This window comes from Halichoerus grypus, chromosome 11 (assembly GCF_964656455.1).
Source record: "Halichoerus grypus chromosome 11, mHalGry1.hap1.1, whole genome shotgun sequence".
NCBI classification, from domain to species: Eukaryota; Metazoa; Chordata; class Mammalia; order Carnivora; family Phocidae; genus Halichoerus; species Halichoerus grypus.
In genome coordinates, this window is record NC_135722.1 from 10531840 (window position 1) to 10558611 (window position 26772).

At 42.0% G+C, this 26772-nt stretch overlaps 1 protein-coding gene across 1 annotated transcript; it reads right to left on the reverse strand.

Annotated features, from left to right (window-relative positions):
• Positions 1-345: 345 nt before the first annotated feature.
• Positions 346-15285, reverse strand: LOC118547213 (membrane-spanning 4-domains subfamily A member 8-like). Its single transcript, XM_036110554.2, has 7 exons — positions 15230-15285; positions 14264-14486; positions 5485-5607; positions 3056-3115; positions 1869-2006; positions 636-749; positions 346-450 (listed from the first exon to the last, which is right to left on the reverse strand). The coding sequence occupies exons 2-7, from the start codon at positions 14480-14482 to the stop codon at positions 346-348; spliced, it is 759 nt and encodes a 252-aa protein (XP_035966447.1). The 5' UTR covers positions 14483-14486; positions 15230-15285.
• Positions 15286-26772: the final 11487 nt, after the last annotated feature.

Sequence of the window (26772 nt, forward strand, 5' to 3'; positions counted from 1 at the left end):
CCAATGTTAAACTTCCTTGAACATATCAAATGCTCGGTACATATTTAATCAACAAACGAATGATTGAAAGAGTGAAGGTTGGGTTGTCTAGACATTGGCACTTCCAACCCATGAGCTCACACAGGAGGATCTCTTTGTTAAAATCCACTTTAAATTTCTGTCTCCTTTTTAATAGAGGAACTGCAAGATTTACCACGCTGAATTGAATGAAGTCAAGATGCATGCAGTTAGAGAAACATTTCCCTTAGATTGTCAAGGAAGGGGGATCCTGGGTTTCAGAAGCCCAGAAAGGGGAGGTCTTCTTTTGGTCTCTTTGAAAGTTGCTTCTAGAAGCTTTGGCTTTGCTTATCTGGAGCCCTGGACCTCGTTGAAATAAGTTGGTGGCAAGTTCACCGGTTCTGGGATGACCCCTGGGTTTGCCACACAGATATTCGGGAGGACCACACCCACCTGGAAAACACGGGTGCAGAGGAGGTGCACTAGTAAGGGTGCGAGAAGGACCAGGCAGGCATGGAGGCCTTTACGCCCTGCGAGACTTCTCCTGCTCCTGGGCAGGAAGGGGAAGCATGGAGATCCCTTTAGTCTCCACCCTCTTTGGGGAATCTTCCCACCCACCGAGGAGCCTCTGGACTCACGTAGTTGTGCTGACAGCAGACCAGTTGGCAGCCAAAGCGGGAAGAGGCACATGCTACGCAGAACTCCAGGAGGCAGAAGATGAGCAGCACACCAGAAATAGCCATGCCAGGGGTCTGGAACCAGAGCGAGTAGGACGTCAGGAGTGCTGGTCCAGGCGTCCGAGGTCTGGCTCCAAGTGGGGCTCTGCAGGGGACTGTCCCTGTGGCTCTGAGGAAGTCCCCTAACCTCGTCTCACCAGGTTTTTGTGAGGGTCAAGTGTGTTTGTAAAAGAATCGTTACTTGAACACTTACTACTGGCACTACTACTTCCTTCTCTAAGGGGAAGGGTAGTCATCTTTTAGGAAAACACCTCGATCATGTGACTGGGAAGGAGAGGATGGGCTGCCGGGCAGATGGAGGGACTGAATCTACAAGGACTTGTCTGCAGCTGCGCTCACTTGTCAGTCCCAGAGTCACGAGTCTCATGTGGCTGTTGGACATTTGGGAAGCGGCTAGTCCCAAAGTGAGATGTGCATGATACACACCAGAGTTCAAAGACCGAGTACCCAAAATGCAAAATATCAAATTGATAATTTTTTACACAGATTACATGTTGAAATGACCATTTGGGATATATTGGGTTAAATAAAATACTAAAATTAATTGCACTTGTTTCTTTTTCTTCTTTTTTTTTTAGGTGGTGACTAGAAAATTTAAAATCAGAGATGCAACTCACGTTATATTTCTATTGGTCAGCACAGGTTGGTACATTATGATCCATGGGCCAAATCCTGGCTGCTGCTTATTTGTGTAAGTAAAGCTTTATCAGAACACAGCCATGCTCATTGCTTATGTATTTTCTATGGCTGCTTTCCCACTGTAGGATAGGGTTGAGTAGTTGCAACAGAAACCAGAGGGCCTGCAAAGCCTTAAATATTTATTCTCTGGCCCTTTGCAGAAAACTTTTGCTGACCCCTTGTCCATAGTCACGGGCAGGGAGGTGAGAATGTGAGCAGCTGGAGGCACATGTGTGTTATAATTGCATTTAATTCTGCCAATAATGTTATAAGGTAGATACTGTTTTATAAAGGTAGAAACTAAGACTAAGAAAAGCTATGGGTCGGTGGCTTTACACACTGTTCTGATTCTTCTCTACAGTGCTGGGTGAAGAAGCTTGGTTTGGGCCTTCTAATAATTTGGTAAACCTAGCTAAATCAGAACTCAGAGGAACGTTGGTTCAGCGGGGTACTCACCACACCCCAGGTGGCATAGTGGGAATAAGAGAGAGAGTAGGCATAGGTGGGGACGAGACTCATATCCATGATGAAGAGTATGATTCCAACCACAGAACAGAGTGCACTGATGATGTTTAAGCCCAAGCTGCCATTCAGCTGAAGAAGACACAGAGGGTCAGGGTGGGAGAGGAAAATTATTGTGGCTGAGATGAACAGAGACTAAACAAGTGCTTCTTAATGTGAATCTCTAGAACCTTAATTCTGTAGCAAGGAAAGAGATGTTCTGTGCAAAAAAGTGTGTGGGTAAATTAACTTTGAAAAAAAGCTGGGCTGAACAAAGTTAAATAGGTCTTTGCTGTAAGACTTATCAGAGCCTTTAACAAGGATTATGGATCTTCCAGGGAGCGGACTACTAAATAGAGGTTTCCCCAAGTTTACCTACTCATCTTCACAGAGTATCTCATGGGACAAGTGTCCCTAGGACAAATCTTTGGGAAACACTCAACCTGCTTATCCCATGTGAGATAGGTAGGAAGCTCAGCCCCTGTGTCTTGGGATATGACAGGCTCTGATCCTCCATGATTCTGGGCCATGTGCAGAAAGACATGCCCAGAATTTTGAGCTTCCCTTCGGAGATTTTCAAATAGGTCTCATTTGGCACGGGGACCTGGCCATCCTGACGCCCTTCACCCTAGACAACCTGCTTGTGAAAGAAAAAAAGGTACTTTCTTGGTCTATTGCTAGGGGACCTTGCTCACGTGATTAGCAGAGCTCGCTTGGCTGGATTCCTTAGGGAAGCAGGTGGTTGAGCTTCCCCTGGCTTCTCTGCAGAAATGGCTGGAGGCCTGCTCTGTGTGCCCCAGGCACCGTCAGTGCCTGCTCATCTGGAGTGGAGCCTGAGCCCCCAGGAGCTTTGTGACTCGTCCTGTAGGCACCTCTTAGGGACACTGTTCTGTCTCTGCCTTAATTCAGGTGGCTGTGTTGCCCTTCCCTCCCCAGAATCTTCTGTACTCCTTCCTACCATGACTCTGGCCACGTTCGTGTGGTCCTGCATGTGAGTATGAGTGAGCACGTGTGTCAGTGCCCTGCGTCTGGTTAGATGTAAGTGCAAGGATGAGGGAGGGATTGTGTGTTAACCTTCTTTTCCCCAGAGTGTGTCTCCTATAGGTCTCTGCTGGGAGAGCCTGTGTCAGGAGGTGACTTACCAGGCAAGAAGATTTTGGCTGATTTTCTGCTGACACTGAGAGGGATCCTGAAACAATGAACTGGCACAGAAGAGAGGAGGTTTAGAAGAAGTCCCCAGGTTAGGGTTCCATCTTCCGGCTTCCAGGATTCTGGTCACACACATTCTCTCGTACACGCTAGGTTCCTGTGCTGGGGCCTCCAAGTCAACATGGGAGGAAGGAAGGAAGGAAGGGAGGGAGGAAGGGAGGGAGGAAGGAAGGGAGGGAGGGAAGGAAGGAAGGGAGAGAGGGAAGGAAAGGAAGGGAAGGGGAGGGAGAAGTAGACTCCCCGCTGAGCAGGGAGCCCAACGCAGGGCTGGATCCCAGGATGCTGAGATCATGACCTGAGCTGAAGGCAGATGCTTAACCGACTGACCCACCCAGGTACCCCCAGACCCTGTGTTCTTAACCCTTATCCCACACACCCTCCCACTCAGGGTAGATGCATGTGCCATGGGGTGGAAATGGTTTTATAATGAAAAGTTACTCTAGCTTCCTATGCCTTTTAAAGGGAATGGTATTTTTTTCCTAAATGTGGAAAAATAAATCTCATTCTTATACCCTTCTGTTTATAGAGACTTGATGGGGAGGGAAGGGAACAAGAGGCTGGCCTTCTGAGGTCCCTTTGGGTCCTTTTAAGGTGCCAAAGAATATGGGCCTTTGTTTTGGAAAAGGACATTAATGATCTTTAGGAAATACATAGTCCTGGAGTCAAAAAGGCAACCAAGAACAAAACTGCCCTGCAGGTATAAAAGGGGGGGATGGTCACGAGAGCTGATCAACCTGGCAGAAGGGAAGATGCCAGGGAAATTTCCAGGCACTTAAAAGTACTCATTAGCATCCAATGCTCAATAGCAAGCCATTCTGTGGCCATGGTGTTAGCCACTCCATTGTCCCAAACTCCATTAAAATGGGTTATACAAACGCAGGGCTGGGGGAGAGGAAAAGGGGCTGAGTTCCAAGTCTGAGTCCATGCAAAGCAGAGAGAGGACCACAGCCTCAGTAAATGAGACCCAGAAGGAAACAAGAAAGAGTAGGTACTCAGAGAAAGATTCTCCCAAGAACATGAGCCTGCCATTTTGCAGGTGTTATGTGGGTATGAGGGTGGGGGATAACACTAGGCGATTTTATTTAAATGTCATGGGATAAGGGGAGGACTTTGATTATCTAGGTTACTCTGGAGTTTTGCTATTTGTGAGAAAAGTTGCATTTGAATCATAGATAGGTGTGTGAGTCCAGAGACAAAGACTGTAACAGCAGAGAGAAAAAGGATGTGGGAGGGAGGACAGGGAGAAGGGAGTGTGTGTGTGTGTGTGTGTGTGTGTGTGTAGCTTAGAGGATGCTAGGGAGAATGCAAAAGAATCAAAAAGGCAGTAAATTGGAGAAGAGAAAGGATCTGTGGTTTTTAACCTTTTATGGAGTCATAAATCACCCTGGGAATCTGATGAAAGCTATGGACTTTTCCAGGAAAAAAAATACATATCTAGCATACCAAATATTTTGCCAAAATGGGGACTCTGAAGCCCATCTGTGGACTCCAGGTTGAGTGCCCGTTGCTTAATGACTGTTCTGTGTCTGGGCAGTCACTCTCAACCACTGGTCAAGTGTTCTTCTCCTGGAGCTCAGGCTGTGGGCCTATGTTGAACAACACTTGAAAGCTATTACCAATACATCTTTTTACACATGGACATTGTTGTATGAGTTGGAAAAAGGTGCCACTCCTGGGTTGATGAATGAGAAGAAAGTTCCCTGACCTGTGGGGTGAGCCAATTAGAAAATGTGCCCACTCTGGGTGAATGGCACCTTGTAGGGCTGTCACTTGGTGTTATGGCTGAACTGTGTCCCCTCAAAATTCATCTTTTGAAGTCCTAACCCCCCAGTACCTCAGAATGTGACTATATTTGGAGATGGGGCCTTTAAGTCTTAGTGAGATTATTAGGGTGGCTCTAATCCAACTATATTTGGAGATGGGGCCTTTAAGTCTTAGTGAGATCATTAGGGTGGCTCTAATCCAATATGACTGGTGTGCTTATGTGAAGAGGGGATTATTAGGACATGGACACACTAAGACCACATGGAGACACAGAGAGAAGGTGGCCATCTGCAAGCCAAGGAGAGAGGCCTCAGAAGAAACAACCCTGGTGACATCTTGATTTTGGACTTCCAGCCTCTGAACTGTGAGAGAATGCATTTCTGTTGTGTAGGCCACTCAGTCTGTGCTGTTTGTCACAGCAGCCTTAGCAAACTAACATGCTTGGTAAACAAGGCCTGGGCTGGATTCACACCCTGCTTGTTCCCTTGGCTGGGAACCTGCTGCAAGGTGCAAGCCACACAACTTGACAAGGTGGCCTTGAGTGTGTTGGCATATTCTGGGAACTCATTCGTGGGGTGGGGTGACTCACATTACTTACCCAGATGCCTCCCCAGAAGGGAAAGCCTCCAAAGAGCGAGATAGCTATGTAGTGTCCAGAGAGTATGGTGGCCATGATGGAACCGAGGCCGATGTGTATCAGGCCAATCAGGATCTGGATGGCCTGTCAGGAGAGCCACAGGCTGAAGCCTTTGTTTCTGAGGCTGGATCCTGCCTCCCCTTTGTGCCTCCTTTTTATTTTAATAAATCTTTTATTTTCCTAGTCTAAAAAGTAATATGAAAAATATAAAAATGAAATAAAAACTTCCCATAATTACTTTCTACTCAGAGAAAACATCCCACTTACATTTTGGTATATAACCTTCCATTATTCTTTTCAAATGTAAATACCAATAACACAAGATGGTTCTGGGAGGGAGAGGGAGAGGGAAGATGGCAGAAGAGTAGGGGACCTGCGTTTCATTTCCCTTGAATTCAGCTAGATAGCTATCAAATCATTCTGAACACCTGTGAATTCAACCTGAGATCTAAGAAAAGAATTGCTTCAATTCTACAGATAGAAAAGCGATCACTATTTCAAGGTAGGAGGTCCAGGGAACTGAATGTGAGGGGATATATCGGAAGATAAACCATGGGAGGAGGGAGCCTGTGTAAGCTGGCTAGGGGAAATGATATTGCAGTGGAGCACAAAATCAGAACTTTTAGAAGTCTGCGTTTGTGACAGATATCCCTGCCTGAAAGGTGCTCAGGTGGTGAAGTGGGGCAGAATCCTAGGTGGGACGGTGTGGTCTCAGGATCCCCAGGGTCACAGAAAGAGCGGGGGTATCTGAGAGTGGCAGAGTTCCCAAGCATTGGAGTGGGAACCTGGCTACAATCAGGGAGCCCTTGAGTGGCCTCTCAGCTCAGTGTTGCCATAAATCTCGAACTGTGGCATGATTGGGTGACTATTCTCCAAGCTACAAGTGTCCCCAAGTGACAACTGCTGGGAGACCCTGCCACAATCAGGCAACTGCTCCTGGAGCAGGGGCCCAGAAAGCAGCAGGGCCTTGGTGAGATCCCCTCCCTCCCCTAGGAGGATTGGTGTGGGTGTGCCCCCCAGGAGTCTACAGAGTTTGGCACACACAATAGGGATTGACTGCTTTTCCCTGAGGGTGCCCTGAAGAGTGGGGGCAGAGATCATTCAGCTCCAGGGCTGGAGATGGGGCACTGCCATTTTTGCTTTTTTTTTTTTTTAATCCTCTAAAGCAGGATGAAAAGCCTTCAGGCTTCCTTTTACTGTATTCAATTATATATATATATATATAATTTTTGCTTTCTCTACAATTGTGGGATTTAGTGTCTTCTAACAAACAGACCAAAATACACCTAGGTCCAAGTAGATCATCCTGTTTTGTCCAGCTGTGAGATTATATTCTCTCTTTTTTCCCCTTTTTTGGTTTCTGACCTCTTCAGATTTGCCTAGTGTGTATTTCACTGGGGTCATGGTTGATATTTTTAATTTTATTCTCTCATTCATCTGTTTTTCCCTGGACAAAATAACTAGAGGGAGAAATTCACAACAAAAGAAAGAACCAGATGTAATACTCTGCCATAGATTTAATTGATATGGATATAAGTAAAATGTCAGAACTAGAATTCAGAATAACGATTATAAAATTACTAGCTGGGATTGAAAAAAGCATAAAATACACTGGAGAATCTCTTAATGCAGAAATAAAATCTAATCAGGCCAAAATAAAAAACGCTTTACCTGAGATGCAGTCTAAAATGGATGTTCTAACAGCTAGGGTAAATGAGACAGAAGAGAGAGTCAGTGACATAGAAGACAAAATTATGGAAAAAAGCTGAGGAAAAGAGAGAAAAACAACTGATGGACCATGACAGGAGGCTTTGAGAAATCAGCAATACCACAAAGCAAAACAACATTAGAATTATTGGTGTCCCAGAGGAAGAAGAGAGAGAGGGACAGAAGCTATCTTAGGGGAAATCATAGCTGAGAACTTCCCTAATCTGGGGAAGGAAACAGGCATTCAGTCCAGGAGGCACAGAGAACTCCCCTCAAAATCAATAAAAATAGATCAACACCCAGACATATAATAGTGAAGTTTGCAAATTTCAGACATAAAGAGAACATCCTGAAAGCAGCCTGAGACAAGAGGTACTTAAAGTACAAAGGTAGGAACATTAGACTGGCAGCAGACCTAGCCACAGAGACTTGGCAGGTCAGAAAGGGCTGGCATGATATATTCAGGGTACTAAATGAGAAAAAAATGCAACCAAGAATACTTTACCCAGCAAGGATAATCCATTCATTCAGAATAGAAGGAGAGATAAAGAGCTTCCAGGGCAAACAGAAACTAAAAGAATTTGTGATCACTAAACCAGCCCTGAAAGAAATATTAAAGGGGATCCTATAAGCAAAGAGAGACCCCAAAAGGAACATAGACCAGAAAGGAACAGAGACAATATACAGAAACAGGGACTTTACAGGCAATATAATGGCACTAAATTAATATCTTTCAATAGTTACTCTGAATGTAAATGGGCTAAATGCTCTAATCAAAAGACACAGGGTATCAGATTGGATAAAAAAGCAAGACCCATCCATATGGTGTCTACAAGAGACTCATTTTAGACCTAAAGACACCTCCAGATTGAAAGTGAGGGAGTTGAGAACCATTTATCATGTTAATGGACATCAAAAGAAAACTGGGGTAGCAATCCTTATATCAGACAAATTAGATTTTAAACCAAAGACTGTAGTAAAGGATGAAGAGGGACACTATATCATACTTAAAGGGTCTATGAGACAAGAAGATCTAACAATTATAAATATTTATGCTTCTAACTTGGGAACAGTGGATTATATCAACCAACTAATAACAAAACTAAACAAACACATTGATAATAATACAATGATAGTAGGGGACTTTAACACCCCACTCACAGCAATTTTTTTTGTTTCTCTTTTTCAACATTTCCTTGGCGATTCGGGGTCTTTTCTGATTCCATACAAATTTTAGGATTGCTTGTTCCAGCACTTGGAAAAATGTCATTGGAACTTTGATCGGGATGGCATTGAAGGTATAGATTGCTCTGGGTAGCATAGACATTTTAACAATGTTCATTCTTCCGATCCATGAGCATGGAATATTTTTCCATCTTTTTGTGTCTTCTTCATTTTCTTTCATGAGTGTTCTGTAGTTCCTAGAGTATAGATCCTTTACCTCTTTGGTTAGGTTTATTCCGAGGTATCTTATGGTTTTTGGTGCTATTGTAAATGGAATCGTTTCTCTAATTTCTCTTTCTACAGTTGCATTGTTAGTGTATAAGAAAGCAACTGAGTTCTGTGCATTGATTTTGTATCCTGCCACATTACTGAATTGCTGGATGAGTTCTAGTAATTTGGGGGTGGAGTCTTTTGGGTTTTCCACATAAATTATCATGTCGTCTGCGAAAAGAGAGAGTTTGACTTCTTCTTTGCCAATTTGAATACCTTTTATTTCTTTTCGTTGTCTGATTGCTGTTGCTAGGACTTCTAGTACTATGTTGAATAATAGTGGTGAGAGTGGGCATCCTTGACGTGTTCCTGATCTTAAGGGAAAGGCTCTCAGCTTTTCCCCATTGAGGATGATATTCACTGTCGGTTTTTCATAGATGGATTTTATGAACTTGAGGAATGTTCCCTCTATCCCTATACTCTGGAGAGTTTTAACCAGGAAAGGATGTTGTATTTTGTCAAATGCTTTTTCTGCATCAATTGAGAGGACCATATGGTTCTTCTCCCTCCTCTTATTAATGTGTTCTATCACATGGATTGATTTGCGAATGTTGAACCACCCTTGCATCCCGGGGATAAATCCCACTTGGTCGTGGTGGATGATCCTTTTAATGTATTGTTGGATCTTATTAGCTAGGAATTTGTTGAGGATTTTGGAATCCATATTCATCAGGGATATCAGTCTGAAATTCTCCTTTTTGATGGGGTCTTTGCCTGGTTTGGGGATTAAGGTAATGCTGGCTTCATAGAATGAGTTTGGAAGTTTTCCTTCTGTTTCTATTTTTTGAAACAGCTTCAGGAGAATAGGTATTATTTCTTCTTTGAATGTTTGGTAGAATTCCCCAGGGAATCCATCAGGCCCTGGACTCTTGTTTTTTGGGAGGTTTTTGAGCACTGCTTCAATCTCGTTACTGGTTATTGGCCTATTCAGGTTGTCAATTTCTTCCTGTTTCAGTCTTGGCAGCTTATAGGTTTCCGGGAAGGCCTCCATTTCATCCAGATTGCTCAGTTTATTGGCATATAGTTGTTGATAATAATTTCTAATAATTGTTTCTATTTCCTTGGTGTTAGTCATGATCTCTCCCTTTCATTCATAATTTTATTAATTTGGGTCCTTTCTCTTTTCTTTTGGGTAAGTCTGGCCAGTGGTTTATCGATCTTATTAATTCTTTCAAAGAACCAACTTCTAGTTTCGTTGATTTGATCTACTGTGTTTCTGGTTTCTAATTCATTGATTTCTGCTCTAATTTTAATTATTTCTCATCTAATGCGTGGCTTAGGCATCATTTGTTGCTTTTTCTCTAGTTCTTTAAGGTGTAGAGTTAGTTGGTGAATTTGGGATTTTTCTATTTTTTTGAGTGAGACTTGGATGGCTGTGTATTTCCCCCTTAGGACCGCCTTTGCAGTATCCCATAGGTTTTGGACTGATGTGTTTTTGTTCTCATTGATTTCCATGAATTGTTTAAGTTCTTCTCTGATTTCTTGGTTGACCCAAACATTCTTGAGCAGAGTGGTCTTTAGCTTCCAAGTGTTTGAATTTCTGCCAATTTTTTTTCTTGTGACTGAGTTCCAGTTTTAAAGCACTGTGGTCTGAGAATATGCAGGGGATAATCTCAGTCTTTTGGCATTGGTTGAGACCTGATTTGTGACCCAGTATGTGGTCTATTCTGGAGAAAGTTCCATGTGCGCTCGAGAAGAATGAGTATTCTGTTGTTTTAGGGTGGAATGTTCTGTAAATATCTATGAGGTCCATCTGGTCCAATGTATCATTCAAAGCTCTTGTTTCCTTGTTGATTTTCTGCTTAGATGATCTGTCCATTGCTGAGAGTGGAGTATTGAGGTCTCCTACAATTAATGTATTGTTATCAATATGACTCTTTATTTTGGTTAACAGTTGGCTTATGTAGATGGTTGCTTCCACATTGGGGGCATAGATATTTACAACTGTTAGGTCTTCTTGTTGGATAGACCCTTTAAGAATGATATAGTGTCCTTCTGTGTCTCTAATTACAGACTTTAGTTTAAAATCTAATTTGTCTGATATAAGAATTGCTACCCCAGCTTCTTTTGAGGTCCGCTGGCATGGAAGATGGATCTCCATCCCTTCATTTTCAGTCTGGATGCATTTTTAGGTTCAAAATGAGTCTCTTGTAGGCAGCATATGGATGGGTCCTGTCTTTTTATCCAATCTGCAACCCTGTGCCGTTTTATGGGAGCGTTTAGGCCATTCACATTGAGAGTGATTATTGAAAGATTTGAATTAACTGTCATCATGTTGCCTATGAAGACGTTGTTTTTATAGATTGTCCCTGTAAATTTCTGTTGTATATCACTCTTGGGGTCTTTCTCCTTTTATAGAATCCCCCTTAATATTTCTTGCAGGGCCAGCTTAGTGGTCACATATTCTTTCAGTTTCTGCTGGTTGTGGAAGCTCTGCATCTCTCCATCTATTCTAAATGACAGCCTTGCCGGATAAAGTATTCTTGGCTGCATGTTCTTCTCATTTAGTACCCTGAATATGTCTTGCCAGGCCTTTCTGGCTTGCCAGGTCTCTGGGGATAGGTCTGACATTATTCTGATATTCCTCCCTCTGTACATAAGGAATCTCTTCCCCCTAACTGCCCTTAAGATGGTTTCCTTGGTTCTAAGATTTGCAAGTTTTACTATTACATGCCGGGGTGTTGGCCTGTTTTCCTTGATCTTGGGAGGGGTCCTCTCTGCCTCTAGGACTCGAATGTTTGTTTCATTCCCCAGATTAGGGAAGTTCTCAGCTATGATTTGCTCAAATACATCTTCTAGTCCTCTCTCTCTCTCCACTCCCTCTGGGATTCCAATTATTCTGACATTGGAATGCTTCATGGTGTCACTTATTTCTCTGATTCTATTTTCATGGATTCTGAGTTGTTTTTCCCTAGACTCCTCTTTTCCCTTTTTATCTATTATATTGTCTTCCAGGTCACTTATTCGTTCTTCTGCCTCAATTACCCTAGCTGTTAGATTATCTAGATTGGATTGGATCTCATTGATAGCATTTTTAAGTTCTGCCAATTCAGCTTTCATTTCTGTCCTTAGAGACTCTGTGTTGCCATTAATTGATTTCTCCATTCTAGCCATTGTCTTCACAATTGCTAGCCTGAATTCCATCTCTGACACCTTGGTTATATCTGCATCCATTTGTAAATCTGCAGCATAAGTCATAATCTCTGAGTCTTTTCTATTTTGGGGGCTCCTCCTCCTAGTCATTCTGTTGATGGGTGTTTGAGGGAATGTATAGAGTCCAAATTATTGACCAGAACCCAAGCAAGATGCACCTGTTTTCTTGGGACCTTAGGGTTGCTGGCCTCTTGTTTTCCCAGCCTGTCTTCTGCGGGAAGGGCCTGCCGTGCTGTTACTCAGGCAACCCTGTTTGGGCGGAGTTGCCCTGCTCCCCTGTGGTGGGGGATGGGCTCAGCGGGAATCAGTTTTTGGGGCTTTTGTTCTCTGGAGGCTTTCCCTGGCGGCTTTCCGCGTCACTTCCGCGAGTCAGAGCAGAAGAGACCGTTTCCAACCCTCTGCCTCAGAGCAGAGAGACCACAGTCTGTTCTTCAGTGAGCTCTCCAGGCCACACCGTCTCCGTTTCTGTCCGTGCTGCTATAAACTGCAGCGGCCTGGGTTGTGCGCCCCTCCACAGCGCTCCCAGTCCTGCCTCCAGGTCGGGGCCTGTCTCTGCCCTTTATGCTTCTAAGACCGCCAGCCACTCCCAGTTCACAGGCACGACCCCGCTGCTCCAGGTTTCCGCCCCGGGGGCTGCCCTGAAGTCCTTTCACCGCCGCGGTGTCGGCAGCGTGCGAGGCTGTCGCTCACCGGCGGTGTAGGATCCCCACAGCCAGGCTCCCTCCCACTGCCGTTTATCCTCTGATATCTGCCCACGGAATCACGGCTCCCCACTTCGTACCTCAAAACCAACCGCCTGCAATATTCTGCTTGTAGAGATCCAGATCTTCTTACATCTCAGGCTGGTTTCGTGGGTGCTCAGAGTGGTCTGGTAGATAACCAGCTCAATTCCGGGGACCAGTTGAAATAGGGTCCCCTACTCCTCCACCAATGAATAGAATCTGGCGCTCTCTGGCCCCAGATGGGACATCTGCTGGGTGCGCGCCCCTCCGTGCGCTCACTGCGCACCTGGCCGGCGCCACTGCCCCCACCGCCTGGCTATTTCCTTAAATTTGTACAAATGGTAACAGCCTGTATACAATGTCTGCCCCCTATCTTTTCTTTCCATCAAAGATATATCCTGGGGGATGTCCATATCATCACACAAAGAGATACCTTGTTCTCTTTAGAGCTGTACATCATTCTATCCTTTGAATAATACATTGATTTAGCCAGTATTATATTGATGGATATTTTGATTGTTTCCATTCTGTTGTCATCACAAAGCATGTTGCAGTAAATAAGCTCATACACATCAGGCATATCTGCAGGACAGAGGCTCAGAAATGGAATTATTGAGTATCTTGTATATTTGGCAGATACGAATTGCCCTCTATACAGGCTGTATCAACTGACACCCCCATGAGCACTGAGTGGGGGTGGAGCTAAGATCTGAGCTTAGGCCGTCTGGATTGGAATCCGTGATTGTCATTTTTCAGCTATGCAATGAAATGGGCCTCTCCTGGTCCTGTCCAGGACAGCTTTTCAGGAGAAAACTACTGTGAACGGTTATTTTGTTGGTTGTCTAAGCTGCTTTTTTCCCCTAATGGCTAAAGATTCCATTCAAGCATGCTGGGTTTAGACTCCACCTTGTGGCTTGGTACTCCCACTTTTTTCCAGAGGCCACATGGATCAACATGGACACTGGCAACAAGACCAACGTTGAAAACAAATGAACATAGGGGAAGGGAAGGAAAAATAAAATAAAATGAAAATAGAGAGGGAGGCAAAACATAAGAGACACTGAACTCTAGGAAACAAACTGAGGGTTGCTGGAGGGGAGCTGGGTGAAGGGAAGAGATAATTGGGTGATGGGCATTAGGGTACGTGATGTAATGAGCATTGGGTGTTATATGCAACTGATGAATCTCTAAACTCTACCCCTGAAACTAATAATACAGTATATGGTAATTAAATTGAATTTAAATAAAGAATAAAAAAAAAAGGTAACCTCATGCCCTTTACCTCTCACACTGCCCCCATTCAGTCTCCCCTTGGCAACCCCACCCCCAACAGTTAATCTATTTTCTCTCTGTATGGATTTGTCTATTCTGATGATTTAATATAAATAGAATAAATAAAAGAAAGGACTAACATTCAAATTTACCACATTTTTTTTGGTTACTCTTCTTCCTCTTTCTTAAAATGCCTAAGGCAGAAAATACAAGGCCCCATACTGAGACCCTGGTGATGTTGCACAGCTGAGATTTCTGGTAGACCTGAGTTTGGCAAGGCTGGGTCAGCTCCAATGCTGCTTGCTGGATTTGGAGTTTCTGTATTGCCAAGCCTCCCCCCTCGTCTGACTCCAGCCAGTGACCCCTGGCCTGCAGAGTGAAATCTCTCTTACCCCTAAGGCTTTGCCCTCCTTCAAAGCTCTCAGGACAGGTTGCTCACTCACAGATGGCTTCAAACCCGGTGGGTTCACAGGAAGTAGGTGTACTTGGGGCTGGTTGCTTAGATACAGGGCCACCTGACACATGCCTTCTTGGGTTGCAGGATAGCTGTTGTGGGGTGCTTGCACAAACACGGAATTGTCCATGGGTCCTGCTGAAGCCATCGGATCCATGCTGCTAAAACACAAATGTGATAGACTAGTCTCTCACATAGGCACTGATGTTTATATTGAAAAAGCACTTCTGCCTCCAGTAGCTCATTTGAGCATCTTAACCCATTTATTAATGCCATTGATTAGTCTCATTTTAGAGATACTATGACATACCATTTATGGGACACTTATGAAGTGCCAGGCAGTCAGAGCTTTACAAACACATCTCCTTTCATCCTCACACTGGATGAGCTTTATAAGTGAGAAAAGTAAGGCTCAAAGAAGCTAAACTCTGCCAGAAGGCAAGGGCTGTGTCTTTCTCATTTTTGAATCTCTCATAGTACTTAGCATGGTACTTTGCATATAGTAGTACCATCTGATTACACAACTTCAGAGGTGGAAAGTCTTTTGGAGTACTGTGAGTCCAATTCTCTCAATTTCTAGAAAAGGAAGCTGTGGCTGGGAGAGTGGACATGAATTTCCCAAGGTCCCAGTCACATAAATATTAGTTAAATGGGGATCATCCTCCTCAGAAGAAGCCCTGTTGCTAGTGGCTGTTATGGACTTTGGGTGTCCAATTTTCTAGGCTACTTATGAATTCTGGTCTGGTTTTTAAAATTTATTTTCTTTTTTGGAGCAGACCCTAAAAAAGTTTGTACAATAAACCCTGCCACGTGCCCCACCCCACACCCAGATTCATCATATCTCATTTGGCAGAAAAATCTTATCACCATCCCTCCATTATTCATAAAAACCATTAGACTATACATACTCACTTTGCTCTGCCAGCAGCTAAGGCTGTCTTGCTCCTGTTCCCAATTCTTTGCTGTAGGCAACCCGATTTCCTGAAAGAATGAACAAACTAGGCTCTGTTGGATGATATATTCAGAAGGATCCAAAGTCCTTTTCACTTTTCTCCTAGGTGCAGGCCAGGTCACCAACTGCTTAGAGCTCAGCTTCCCCTCCTATATTTGCTTCCTGTTTTGGCCAAGGCAGCAGTTAAATGCAATTCAATTGGGCAGTGTTTAATGGTATCTGCGTGGAGAAGAAAGGGTTGTGCTTGATGCTCTTGGAGACGTGGAATGAACCGGGCACTCAGGGGTAATGTACATGGCTGTAACACAAGACAGAATGACATAAATGCTACGGTTAGAGAAACAAGAGTCCCAAAGAAGAGGAGAAACTGATTTACTGGATTTGAAGAAGGGGAAGGTGGAATTTTGAAATCAATAAACTGCATGAGAAAAAGGGAGTCAGAGCATGTTAAGTGAGAATTGCAATTAACTTTAGTTTTATCTATGCCAGACCATATAAGAAATCAGAAAACACCTGTGATGTATCCATGGTGTATATCATGTGACTTGCACAGGCAAAATGAACAAGAACTGCTGCACTAGGCAATGAGTATCTCGATGGAATAGCCCATCACATTCACCTTTGTATTCCTACTCTCATATAACAGGCATTCAACGATGCTTATTAAATGAACAAATGAAGTTGATGGGATGGCTAGAACTTTGTAAAATGGTCAACAGAAAGGACATTATTATAGGCAGAGGGTATGGAGGGCAAAGGATGGAGGAGCGAGGTAAAGGATATATTTTGGGTATGGCTGAGAGTGGCAGAGCATTTTGTGGGAGAAGGACTTTGAAAGTAATAAGGATGAAAAGATAGATGGAACCAAACTGCATGTCTTTACCCATTTTTCTATCAGATTTCTGGATCTTTGTCTTTCGGTTTTCAAGAATCCTTTATATATTAGGTATATTAACTCTTCATCTGGGAATATCTTTTCTCCAAGTTTGACAACTGTCTTTTGACTTTGTTTAGAGTAGTTTTTAATTATGTAAATTAAAATATGTATGTAGTAAAATTTATCAACCTTTTGTTACTGTTATAGATTGAATGTTTGTATCCCTACCCTGTTCCCCAATTCATATATTGAAATGTAACTCCCTAAGGGATGATATATGGAGATGGGGCCTTTGGGAAGTGATTAGAGTGGAGCCCTCATGAATGAGATTCATACTTCCTGTTCCTGTCATGTATGGGATTAGTACCTTTATAACCTCAGAGAGCTCTCTAGCTCCTCTGCCATGTGAAGACAGGGTAAGATGGACCATCTATGAACCAGGAAGTGGGTTTTCCCAAACACTAAATCTGCAGATGCCTTAATATTGGACTTCCCAGTCTCCAGACCATGAGAAATAAACCTGTTGTTTAAGCCACCTAGTCTATAGTATTTTTGTTACAGCAGCCAAAACAGGGTAAGAAAGTGACCTATGGAGTTGAGTCTTTATTAAAAAGCCTTCCCAACACTAAGATTAAATAGGAATTCACCTGTGTTTTCTTCTAGTACTTGGATGGTTTAATTAGAAAAAAAATTCATAGGGGTGCCTGGGTGGCTCAGTCGTTAAGCGTCTGCCTTTGGCTCAGGTCATGATCCCAGGGTCCTGGGATCGAGCCCCGCATCGGGCTCCCTGCTCAGCGGGAAGCCTGCCTCTCCCACTCCCTCTGCTTGTGTTTCCTCTCTCGCTGTGTCTCTCTCGGTCAAATAAATAAATAAAATCTTAAAAAAAAAAAAAAAAAAAAAAAAAAGAAAAAAAATTCATAGATAATCCAAATAAGCTTTATTTTTCCCTCCAACAGTTAAGTGTTTGGTGTCAAAGTACATTTTTCCTAACACAATGCTTTCTTTACCCAAACTATTAATTTGGTTTTTAAGAATAATACACTATGTGATTTAGCTTTTTACATTTTCTTTTTTTAATTTAAATTCAATTAGCCAACATATAGAACATCATTAATTTCAGATGTAGAGTTCAATAATTCATCAGTTGCATATAACACCCAGTGCTCATCACATCACATGCCCTCCTTAATGCCCATTACCAATTATCCCATCCCTTCACCACCTCCCCTCCAGCAACCCTCAGTTTCTTTCCTATAGTTAAGAGTCTCTCATGGTTTTTCTTCCTCTCTGATTTCTTTCCATTCTGTTTTTCCCTCCCTTCCCCTATGATCCTCTGCATTGTTTCTTATAACCCTCATATGAGTGAAACCATATGATGTCTTTCTCTGATTGACTTATTTTGCTCAGCATAATACCCTCCAGTTCCATCCACTTCAATTTAAATGGTAAGATTTCATCCTTTATGATGGCTGAGTAGTATTCCACTGTATATATATATATATATATATATATATATATATATATATATATATACCACATCTTCTTTATCCATTCATCTGTCAATGGACATCTGGGCTCTCTCCATAGTTTGTCTATTGTGGACATTGCTGCTTTAAACATTGGAGTGCAGGTGCCCCTTCAGATCAGTATGTTTGTATCTTTGGGGTAAATACTTAGTAGGGCTATTTCTGGGTCATAGGGTAGCTCTATTTTTAACTTTATTTATTTATTTATTTATTTATTTATTTATTTTTATTATGTTCGATTAGCCAACATATAGTACATCATTAGTTTTTGATGTAGTGTTCAACAATTCATTAGTTGCATATAACGCCCAGTGCTCATCACTTCATGTGCCCTCCTTAATACCCATCACCTGGTAGGAAAAGGTAGTGAATGAATTACCTTCCCCTATTGACCTAGAGAGAACTGAGTATCCTTAAAATGTTGTCTCTTTAGGCCAGCATTACCCTGACACAAAACCAGATAAAGATACTACAAAAAAAGAGAACTATAGGCCAATATCTCTGATAAACATAGATCCAAAAATCAGCAACAAAACATTAGCAAACTGAATCTAACAATAATTTAAAAAATTCATTCACACAATCAAGTGGGATTTACCCCTGGAATGCAAGGGTGGTTCAATATTTGCAAATGAATCAATGTGATACATCACATCAACAAGTGAAAGAATAAGGACCGTATGATCATTTCAATGGATGCATTAAGGAAATGCAAATCAAAATCACAATGAGATATCACCTCACACCTGTCAAAATGACTAAAATCAAAAACACAAGAAACAGTAAGTGTTGGTGAGGATGTGGAGAAAAAGGAACCCTCGTGCACTGTTGGTGGGAATGCAAGCTGGTGCAACCACTGTGAAATACAGTACATAGGTTCCTCAAAAAATTAAAAATAAAATTAGCATATGATCCTATAATTCCACTACTGGGTATTTACCCAAAGAATATGAAAACACTGGGTGACTGGCTGCATAAGTCAGAAGAGCATGTGACTTTTGATCTCAGGGTTGTAAGTTCAGCCCTATGTTGGGTGTAGAGATTACTTAAAAAAAATAAACTTAAGAAAAAAGGAATATGAAAACACTAATTCAAAAAGATATGTGCACATCTATGTTTATTGCAGCATTATTTTACAATAGCCAAACTATGGAAGCAACCCAGTTGTCCATCCATAGATGAATGGATGAAGATGTGGTATATATGTGCAGTGGAATATTACTCAACCATAAAAGGAATGAAATCTTGCCATTTGCAACAACATGGATAGGATCTAGAGGGTATAATACTAAGTGAAATAAGTCAGTCAGAGAAAGACAAATACCATATGATTTCACTCATATGTGGAATTTAAGAAACAAAACAAAGGAACAAATATAAATATAGAGAACTGATGGTTGCCAGAAGGGAGGTGGCTCCAGGGTGGGGAGGGGGATGGTTGAAACAGGTGAAGAATATTAAGAGTATACTCATCATGATGAGCACTAAGTAATGTATAGAATTTTTGAATCACTATATTGTATACCTGAAACTAATATAGAATTATACTAAGTATATTTATATTAATATACTAGAATAAAAAAAAAAAAAAAGATTCAGTCTCCTTACACTGATTCCACCCATTCTGGGTATGCTGATGGCTTATGTGTATCTTTGTGCATACTTTTGTGCATTGTTGTACCGTATGGGGTCCCGAAAGAAAACAAAAGGCAGTCTTAAAGTGTTTAGTTGTATATTAATGAAGGGACTATTTACAGAAGTGTAGGCAGAGTTATGGGAGCCAAAGGGGATGTTGACACATCTGTTACTTCCCTTAAAGCTGTAAGGAGCAAGAGGCAGGGACTGTGTAGCTGTAGAAGCAAGAGCATAGCCAAGGATGTGAGCTGCCTAATTTGTCACAGCTACTGCCAAAATTGAGCAGAAAAGGGGAGGGTAAACTCTGTTCTCTCCGTCCTCCAGCTTTTCAATTTCATTGGCTGAACACCACCAGAAGGACAAGAACAAGGGAGTATAGATGAGGCAGTCCACATAGGTCGGCCTCCCCGGGTACAGAGCCGGGCAGAGGGCTATGCTGGCTATCTCTCACCTGCCTCTCCAGGTCTCCTCTCCATCCTTCTCTATTCTGTTGTGTCCCTGGAGAGTAATATTTATATGGATTTCATCAACAGGCACCCTTGCTCTCTGGCTTCTGATTGGTCTCCAACCACAGGACTTCCTGTTAGGAAATTGGAGGGGAGAAAAGGCAAATGATTTATTCTCTGTTTCCTCCCTGTGCTTTCGCCAAGGGCTGGTGGGTCCCTTGACCATGGGTCACAACTGTCCAAGTGGCCCTGTGAGTTTCTTCTCCTGGGTCTGGGGAACCACACTTTTCACTTGCATATTCGGGCTTCCAGGATTAGGATTTGCTCCTGATCTTAACAACTTTGGGATATTATCCTATCACTTGTGGTTTCTCTATACCCTACCCACATTTTGCAGAAAGCCCCTATATTAAATGTCCTCAAATTACCCCACTGGAATATTCACCATTTACCTAACTGCTCTAAGAGCAGAAAATGGATGTGGTTGGGCAAGTCTCCTTCTTTGGTCTCCCCCCCCCCCCAAAAATGGAGGCAGGCATGATACTTATGACTCTACTTTTGAACTTGGAGTTCTACTCATGTGGATTAACACAAGGCTCCCAGTAAATACAGGATGACTTTTCCTCTCTTGGAGAAGGCCTGACTCATGGAAAGCTCAGAACAACTGTGTGAATATGATTTTTTACAAAATTTAATGGATACATTTTTTCAATTTTCTCTTTGGATAAAAATAAAAAAATATTTTTCCACTGTTTGAGCAAATTCTTTTCCCTCTAGTGAAAGCCCTTATGGATTGAGAGCTAGGAGTGGGGAATCCAGGAGGATGCTAGGATGCCAGCATCATATCTGCAGGACCTGCATATTTTCCAAGAAAAGAACATTGAAGAGAGCCAAAGTATACAGAGGCTAATCAGTTAGGTTTATAGAATTCTAGAATTCTCAAGTTTAAAGAAAGGCCTAGATTCCATTGCCCCCAAAGAAATGTAAGAGATTCAAATGCTGAAGCAATACAGTTGTAAAAGGTACCTGTTCTTCAAGGTTATGTTAGATTTATGAAGGGTGATGAAGGAAACATCTCCTTTAGAAGGTTTCCTTTGAAGGGATTGATGGACCACCCTTGGAGGGCATTGCAGAGTCCAGGTGTAAAGTCTCTCAAGACATTGGAGCTCCATTTCAATTGGCTTCGAGAAATTATTTAGCCCTTCTATACAAAAAAGGGTAGAGGATTTCAAAAACCCCCAAGAAGAAAAAGGAAAAAAAAATATTTAAGAAAATCTCTCCAGGCTGGGATAAAATTAAAATACAGACTTTGTAGTCACTGTTTACAAAGAGAGCCAAATCGTGAATTACACTCCAGAATTTGTACAAATATGCTAAATAGGCTAGAAAAATTGTTGTCAGATAACTGAATCTTATAATGATTTTCCAGTTAGAAAAGAAACTTCCCAAGTGAAACACTAAGTAATAAAGCTGTGGTTTGAAAGTAAAGATTACACTTGGAAATTGTAAAATAAACTACTATCTAGGGGTGTCTGGGTGGCTTAGTTGGTTAAGGGTCCGACTCTTGGTTTCACCTTAGGTTGTGATCTCAGGGTCCTGAGATCCAGCCCTGTGTTGGGCTCCATGCTTAGCGAGTCTGCTTAAGTCTGCTTAAGACTCTTTCTCCATCTCCCTCTACCCCTACCCCCCATGCATGAGCTCTCTCTCTCTCAAATAAATAAATAAATTTTATTTTTTATTTTTATTTTTTAAAAGATTTTATTTATTTATTTGTCAGAGAGAGAGAGAACACACAAGCAGGGGAAAGGGCAGGCAGAGGGAGAAGCAGGCTCCCCACCGAACAAGGAGCCTGATGCAGGACTCAATCCTAGGATCCTGGGATCATGACCTGAGCTGAAGGCAGGCGCTTAACTGACTGAGCCACCCAGACATCCCAAATAAATATTTTTTAAAATGTATAAATACTGTATGGAATAAAAGTTTAAATAGGATTCCATTTTTAAAAGCACAAAGCCTTCTTTGCCTAAAAAAATTTTTTTAATAAGAGAAAGAGACAATCTAATAGTGATGGCCTCAGGTTCTCTCTTAGTTATAAAAAACAAACACTTGCAAATTGACAACACACTAATACTTTGTAGTCATAAAAATAATTAAAAAAAAAAAGACAAACACATGACTGTAGTATATTCTTTTTTTTTTTTTTAGTTATGGAGTGCAGTTTTATTGCATGAAATTCAATCTCAAATATCAGGATATAGAGCTAAGTCAATTTTTCATGTTCTAGAACACAAGGATGGGCTTTCTCTTGCCCTGTTAATTCCCAAAGATGTGCTTAGAATGCTCTCCTTCCTGTAGATCAGTTCCTTCTTTGTACATATATACAAGAAATGTCGACTGTTAAATACTCAGTGGTATCTGGGGAGTCCAGATGTTCCTGTGGCTTCTAATACTTCCGTCTATTTTGAATTCCGCATAAGCAAACATTACTGGAATGATTCACCCACAGCCGGGAAACATAGTGTTTATATTATGGAGAGGGAAATTACTGCATAACTAAGGTGATGAACAACACTTCTTTGAAAGTCAAAGACTGCTCACCAGTACTGTGTATTAAAAACACTAGTTAAAAAGCGAGCTTAGATAAAGCCACAGAAGAGCAAGCATTGTATGTAAAACTTACAAAAATAATTCCTAAAAGGGTCAAAAGAATAACATGAAATTAGAAAATAAAGTCCTTTATCCAGCATGTTATCTTACATTACATTTTGAGTGATATATTTGGGAGAAAACCTAGAAATTCTTTGGTGTAGCCCTCTTATTTTACACACGAAGTAACTAACACACAGAGAAAGGCAGTGACTTGCTTACCATGGTGCAGCTGGTTAGTGGCAAAACCAGGACTGTCCTGCTATCTTCCAGCCCAGTGTAAGGCCTTCACTGTAACATAAAGCATGCAAAAACATTTATAATAAGATATCTATTTCATTGTGTAAATTTCAGGGCTGAATATATTAGAAGACATAACAGTTAGATGCTTGAATATTTTTATAATCATAAGTTTGGATTTAAGAGAAGTAAGAAAATCAGAAGCCATCTATACAAGAAATGCAAAAAACAAACAAAAAAGAAAGGAGCAGAGAGGTATGAATGAGAATTATTACTCTAAGTGATAAAGAGAATCAAAAAAGAACAGACTTTGTAGTTCAAGATAGGAGAAAGAAGGATAAAATGTTAATCTATGTAGGCAGACCAGGGCAAGGCCAATTACAGAGTGCTGATGTAGAGAGAATGAGGAATAGTTTCATCATTAAGCAGGGCAAACACAATGTTGATTCCCTGTATTATGACATGGGATGGGGATATGTATTCACTATGAGAGATCCTGCCACACGTTGAGACAAATGTTCATATGATCTTGGGTGCCATCGCTTTCAAAAGGCAATGGGGTGGGGGCGGAGCAAGATGGCGGAGGAGTAGGAGACCTGGATTTCGTCTGGTCCCAGGAATTCAGCTGGATAGGGATCAAACCATTCTGAACACCTACGAACTCAACAGGAGATCGAAGAAAAGAATAGCAGCAACTCTCTGAACAGAAAAGTGACCACTTTCTGGAAGGTAGGACGTGCGGAGAAGTGAATCCGAGTTGATATTTGGGAGGATAGATGGCGGGGGAGGGGGCCTCCGTCGGCCGCTTCTGGCAAGTGATAGAGCCGCGGAGCACAAAATCGGAACTTTTAGAAGTCGGCTCCGCTGAGGGACGTCACTCTGGTGGCTAAGCGGGGGGTGGAAACCTCGTGGGACAGTGTGGTCTCAGGACCCTCGGGGTCACAGAAAGACCGCGGGTGCCTGAGTGCGGCAGAGCTCCCAGGGATTGGAGCGGGGAAGCCGGCTGCAGAGACGGAGCCCAGGCGTGGGCTCTCAGCTCGGGGTTGCCATAAACCGTGATCCACGGCACAGTCGGGCCACTGCTCCTCCAGCAGGGACCCAACAAGCGGCAGATCCGGGGAGACTCCCCTTCCTCCCCCGGGAGGAGTGGCGCGGGAGCGCACTGCAGGGATCTGCTGGGTTTGGAGACTCCACACGGGTTTGGGGGCCAGAGATAGAAATGCGCGGTCACAAGCTGGGTGAGCACGGAGTGCAGCCAGAGACCGGGGAGACGGGAGTGACTGACGGCTTTTCTCTGGGGGCGCACTGAGGAGCGGGGCCCCGAGTTCTCGGCTCCTCTAGGGCGGAGACTGGGAAGCCGCCATTTTCACTCTCCGCCTCCAAAGCTGTACGGAAAGCTTGCAGGGAACAAAAGCTCCCGAGAGCAAACCCGAGCAGATTACTTAGCCCGGACCGGCAAGGGCGGGGCAATTCCGCCTCCGGCAAAGACATTTGGGAACCACGGCAACAGGCCCCTCCCCCAGGAGATCAGCGAGAACAGCCAGCCAAGACCAAGTTTACCGATCAATGAGAACTGCAGAACTCCCATGCTAGGGGAATACTGCACATAGAATCCATGGCTTTTTTACCATGATTCTTTAGTCTTTCAAAGTTAAAAATTTTTTTTAACTGTCTTTTTGTTTTTAAATTTTTCTTTTTCCCTTTTTCAACCAACATCTTATCAATCCTTTTTTAAAAAACATTTTTATTTTTCATTTTTAGAGTCATATTCTATCCCTTCATAGTAGTTACCCTTATTTTTGGCATATATACATAAGTTGTTCTCTCTTTAAAACGTTGAGATACAGTTTCTTTAACATCAAAATATCCCCTAAATCTCTAGTGTATGGCTTTGTTCTAGTCTCCTGCCTGATCACATTCTCTCCCTTTTTTTCTTTGTTTTTTTAATCCTCTTCTTTCTTTTTTCAAGCAACTTCTTATCAACTCCTTTTATAAAATCTTTTATAATTTTCATCTTTACAGTCATATTCCATCCCTTCATCGTATTAACCCTTATTTTTGTACATATATAAGTTTTTCTTTCTTTAAAATTTTGGGAGGCATTTCTTCTAACAGACCAAAATACACCCAAAATCTAGTGTGTGGCACCGATCTATGCACCAGCCTGATCATATTTGATCAGATTCTGTTTTTTTGTTTTGTTCTGTTTTTCTTTGTTTTTATCTTTTTCTTTTTTCTTTCTTTCCCTTTCTTTTCCCCCGGTTTCAGGTCTTTTCTGATTTCTTTAGAGTATATTTTCTGGGGACATTGGTACCCTGTTAGCATTTTATTCTCTCATTCATCTATTCTCCTCTGGACAAAATGACAAGATGGAAAAAAATCACCTCAACAAAAAGAACAAGAGGCAGTACCGACTGCCAGGGACCTACTCAATATGGACATTAGTATGATGTCTGAACTAGAGTTCAGAATGGTGATTTTAAAGATACTAGCTGGGCTTGAAAAAAACATGGAAGTTATTAGAGAAACCCTTTCTGGAGAAATAAAAGAACTAAAATCTAACCAAGTCGAAATCAAAAAGGCTATTAATGAGGTGCAATAAAAAATGGGGGCTCTAACTGCTAGGATAAATGAGGCAGAAGAGAGAATTAGCGATATAGAAGACCAAATGATAGAAAATAAAGAAGCTGAGAAAAAGAGAGATAAACAACTACTGGATCACAAGGGCAGAATTCAAGAGATAAGCGATACCATAAGATGAAACAACATTAGAATAATTGGGATCCCAGAAGAAGAAGAAAGAGAGAGAGGGGCAGAAGGTATATTGGAGCAAATTATAGCAGAGAACTTCCCTAATTTGGGGAAGGAAACAGGCATCAAAATCCAGGAGGCACAGAGAACCCCTCTCAAAATCAATAAAAATAGGTCAACACCCTGACATCTAATAGTAAAACTTACGAGTCTCAGAGACAAAGAGAAAATCCTGAAAGCAGCTCGGGAGAAGAGATCTGTAACCTACAATGGTAGAAACATTAGATTGGCAACAGACCTATCCACAGAGACCTGGCAGGCCAGAAAGGACTGGCTGGATATATTCAGAGCACTAAATGAGAAAAATATGCAGCCAAGAATACTATATCCAGCTAGGCTGTCATTGAAAATAGAAGGAGAGATAAAAAGCTTCCAGGACAAACAAAAACTAAAGGAATTTGCAAACACAAAACCAGCCCTACTAGAAATATTGAAAGGGGTCCTCTAAGCAAAGAGAGAGCCTAAAAGCAACATAGACCAGAAAGGAACACAGACAATATACAGTAACAGTCACCTTACAGGCAATACAATGGCACTAAATTCATATCTTTCAATAGTTACCCTCAATGTAAATGGGCTAAATGCCCCAATCAAAAGACAAAGGCTATCAGATTGGATAAAAAGACAAGACCCATCGATATGCTTTCTGCAAGAGACTCATTTTAAACCCAAAGACACCCCCAGATTGAAAGTGAAGGGTGGAAAACCATTTACCATGCTAATGGACACCAAAATAAAGCTGGGGTGGCAATCCTTATATCAGACAAATTAGATTTTAAACCAAAGACTGTAATAAGAGATGAGGAAGGACACTATATCCTACTTAAAGGGTCTATCCAACAAGAAGATCTAACAATTGTAAATATCTATGCCCCTAACATGGGAGCAGCCAATTATATAAGGCAATTAATAACAAAAGCAAAGAGAAACATCAACAACAATACAATAACAGTGGGGGACTTTAACACCCTCCTCACTGAAATGGACAGATCATCTAAGCAAAAGATCAACAAGGAAATAAAGACTTTAAATGACACACTGGACCAAATGGACTTCACAGATATATTCAGAACATTCCATCCCAAAGCAACAGAATACACATTCTTCTCTAGTGCCCATGGAACATTCTCCAGAATAGATCACATCCTAGGTCACAAATCAGGTCTCAACCGGTGCCAAAAGATTGGGATCATTCCCTGCCTATTTTCAGACCACAGTGCTTTGAAACTAGAACTCAATCACAAGAGGAAAGTCGGAAAGAACTCAAATACATGGAAGCTAAAGAGCATCCTACTAAAGAATGAATGGATCAAC

Coding starts and splice junctions, on each gene's coding strand:
- LOC118547213 (XM_036110554.2), bottom strand. CDS start 14,482: ATGGATCCGATGGCTTCAGCAGGACCCATGGACAATTCCGTGTTTGTG. Junction 2,007..3,055: donor AGCCAAAATCTTCTTGCCTG/GTAAGTCACCTC, acceptor TGTCTTCTTCAG/CTGAATGGCAGCTTGGGCTT. Junction 750..1,868: donor ACTATGCCACCTGGGGTGTG/GTGAGTACCCCG, acceptor CTCTGGTTCCAG/ACCCCTGGCATGGCTATTTC.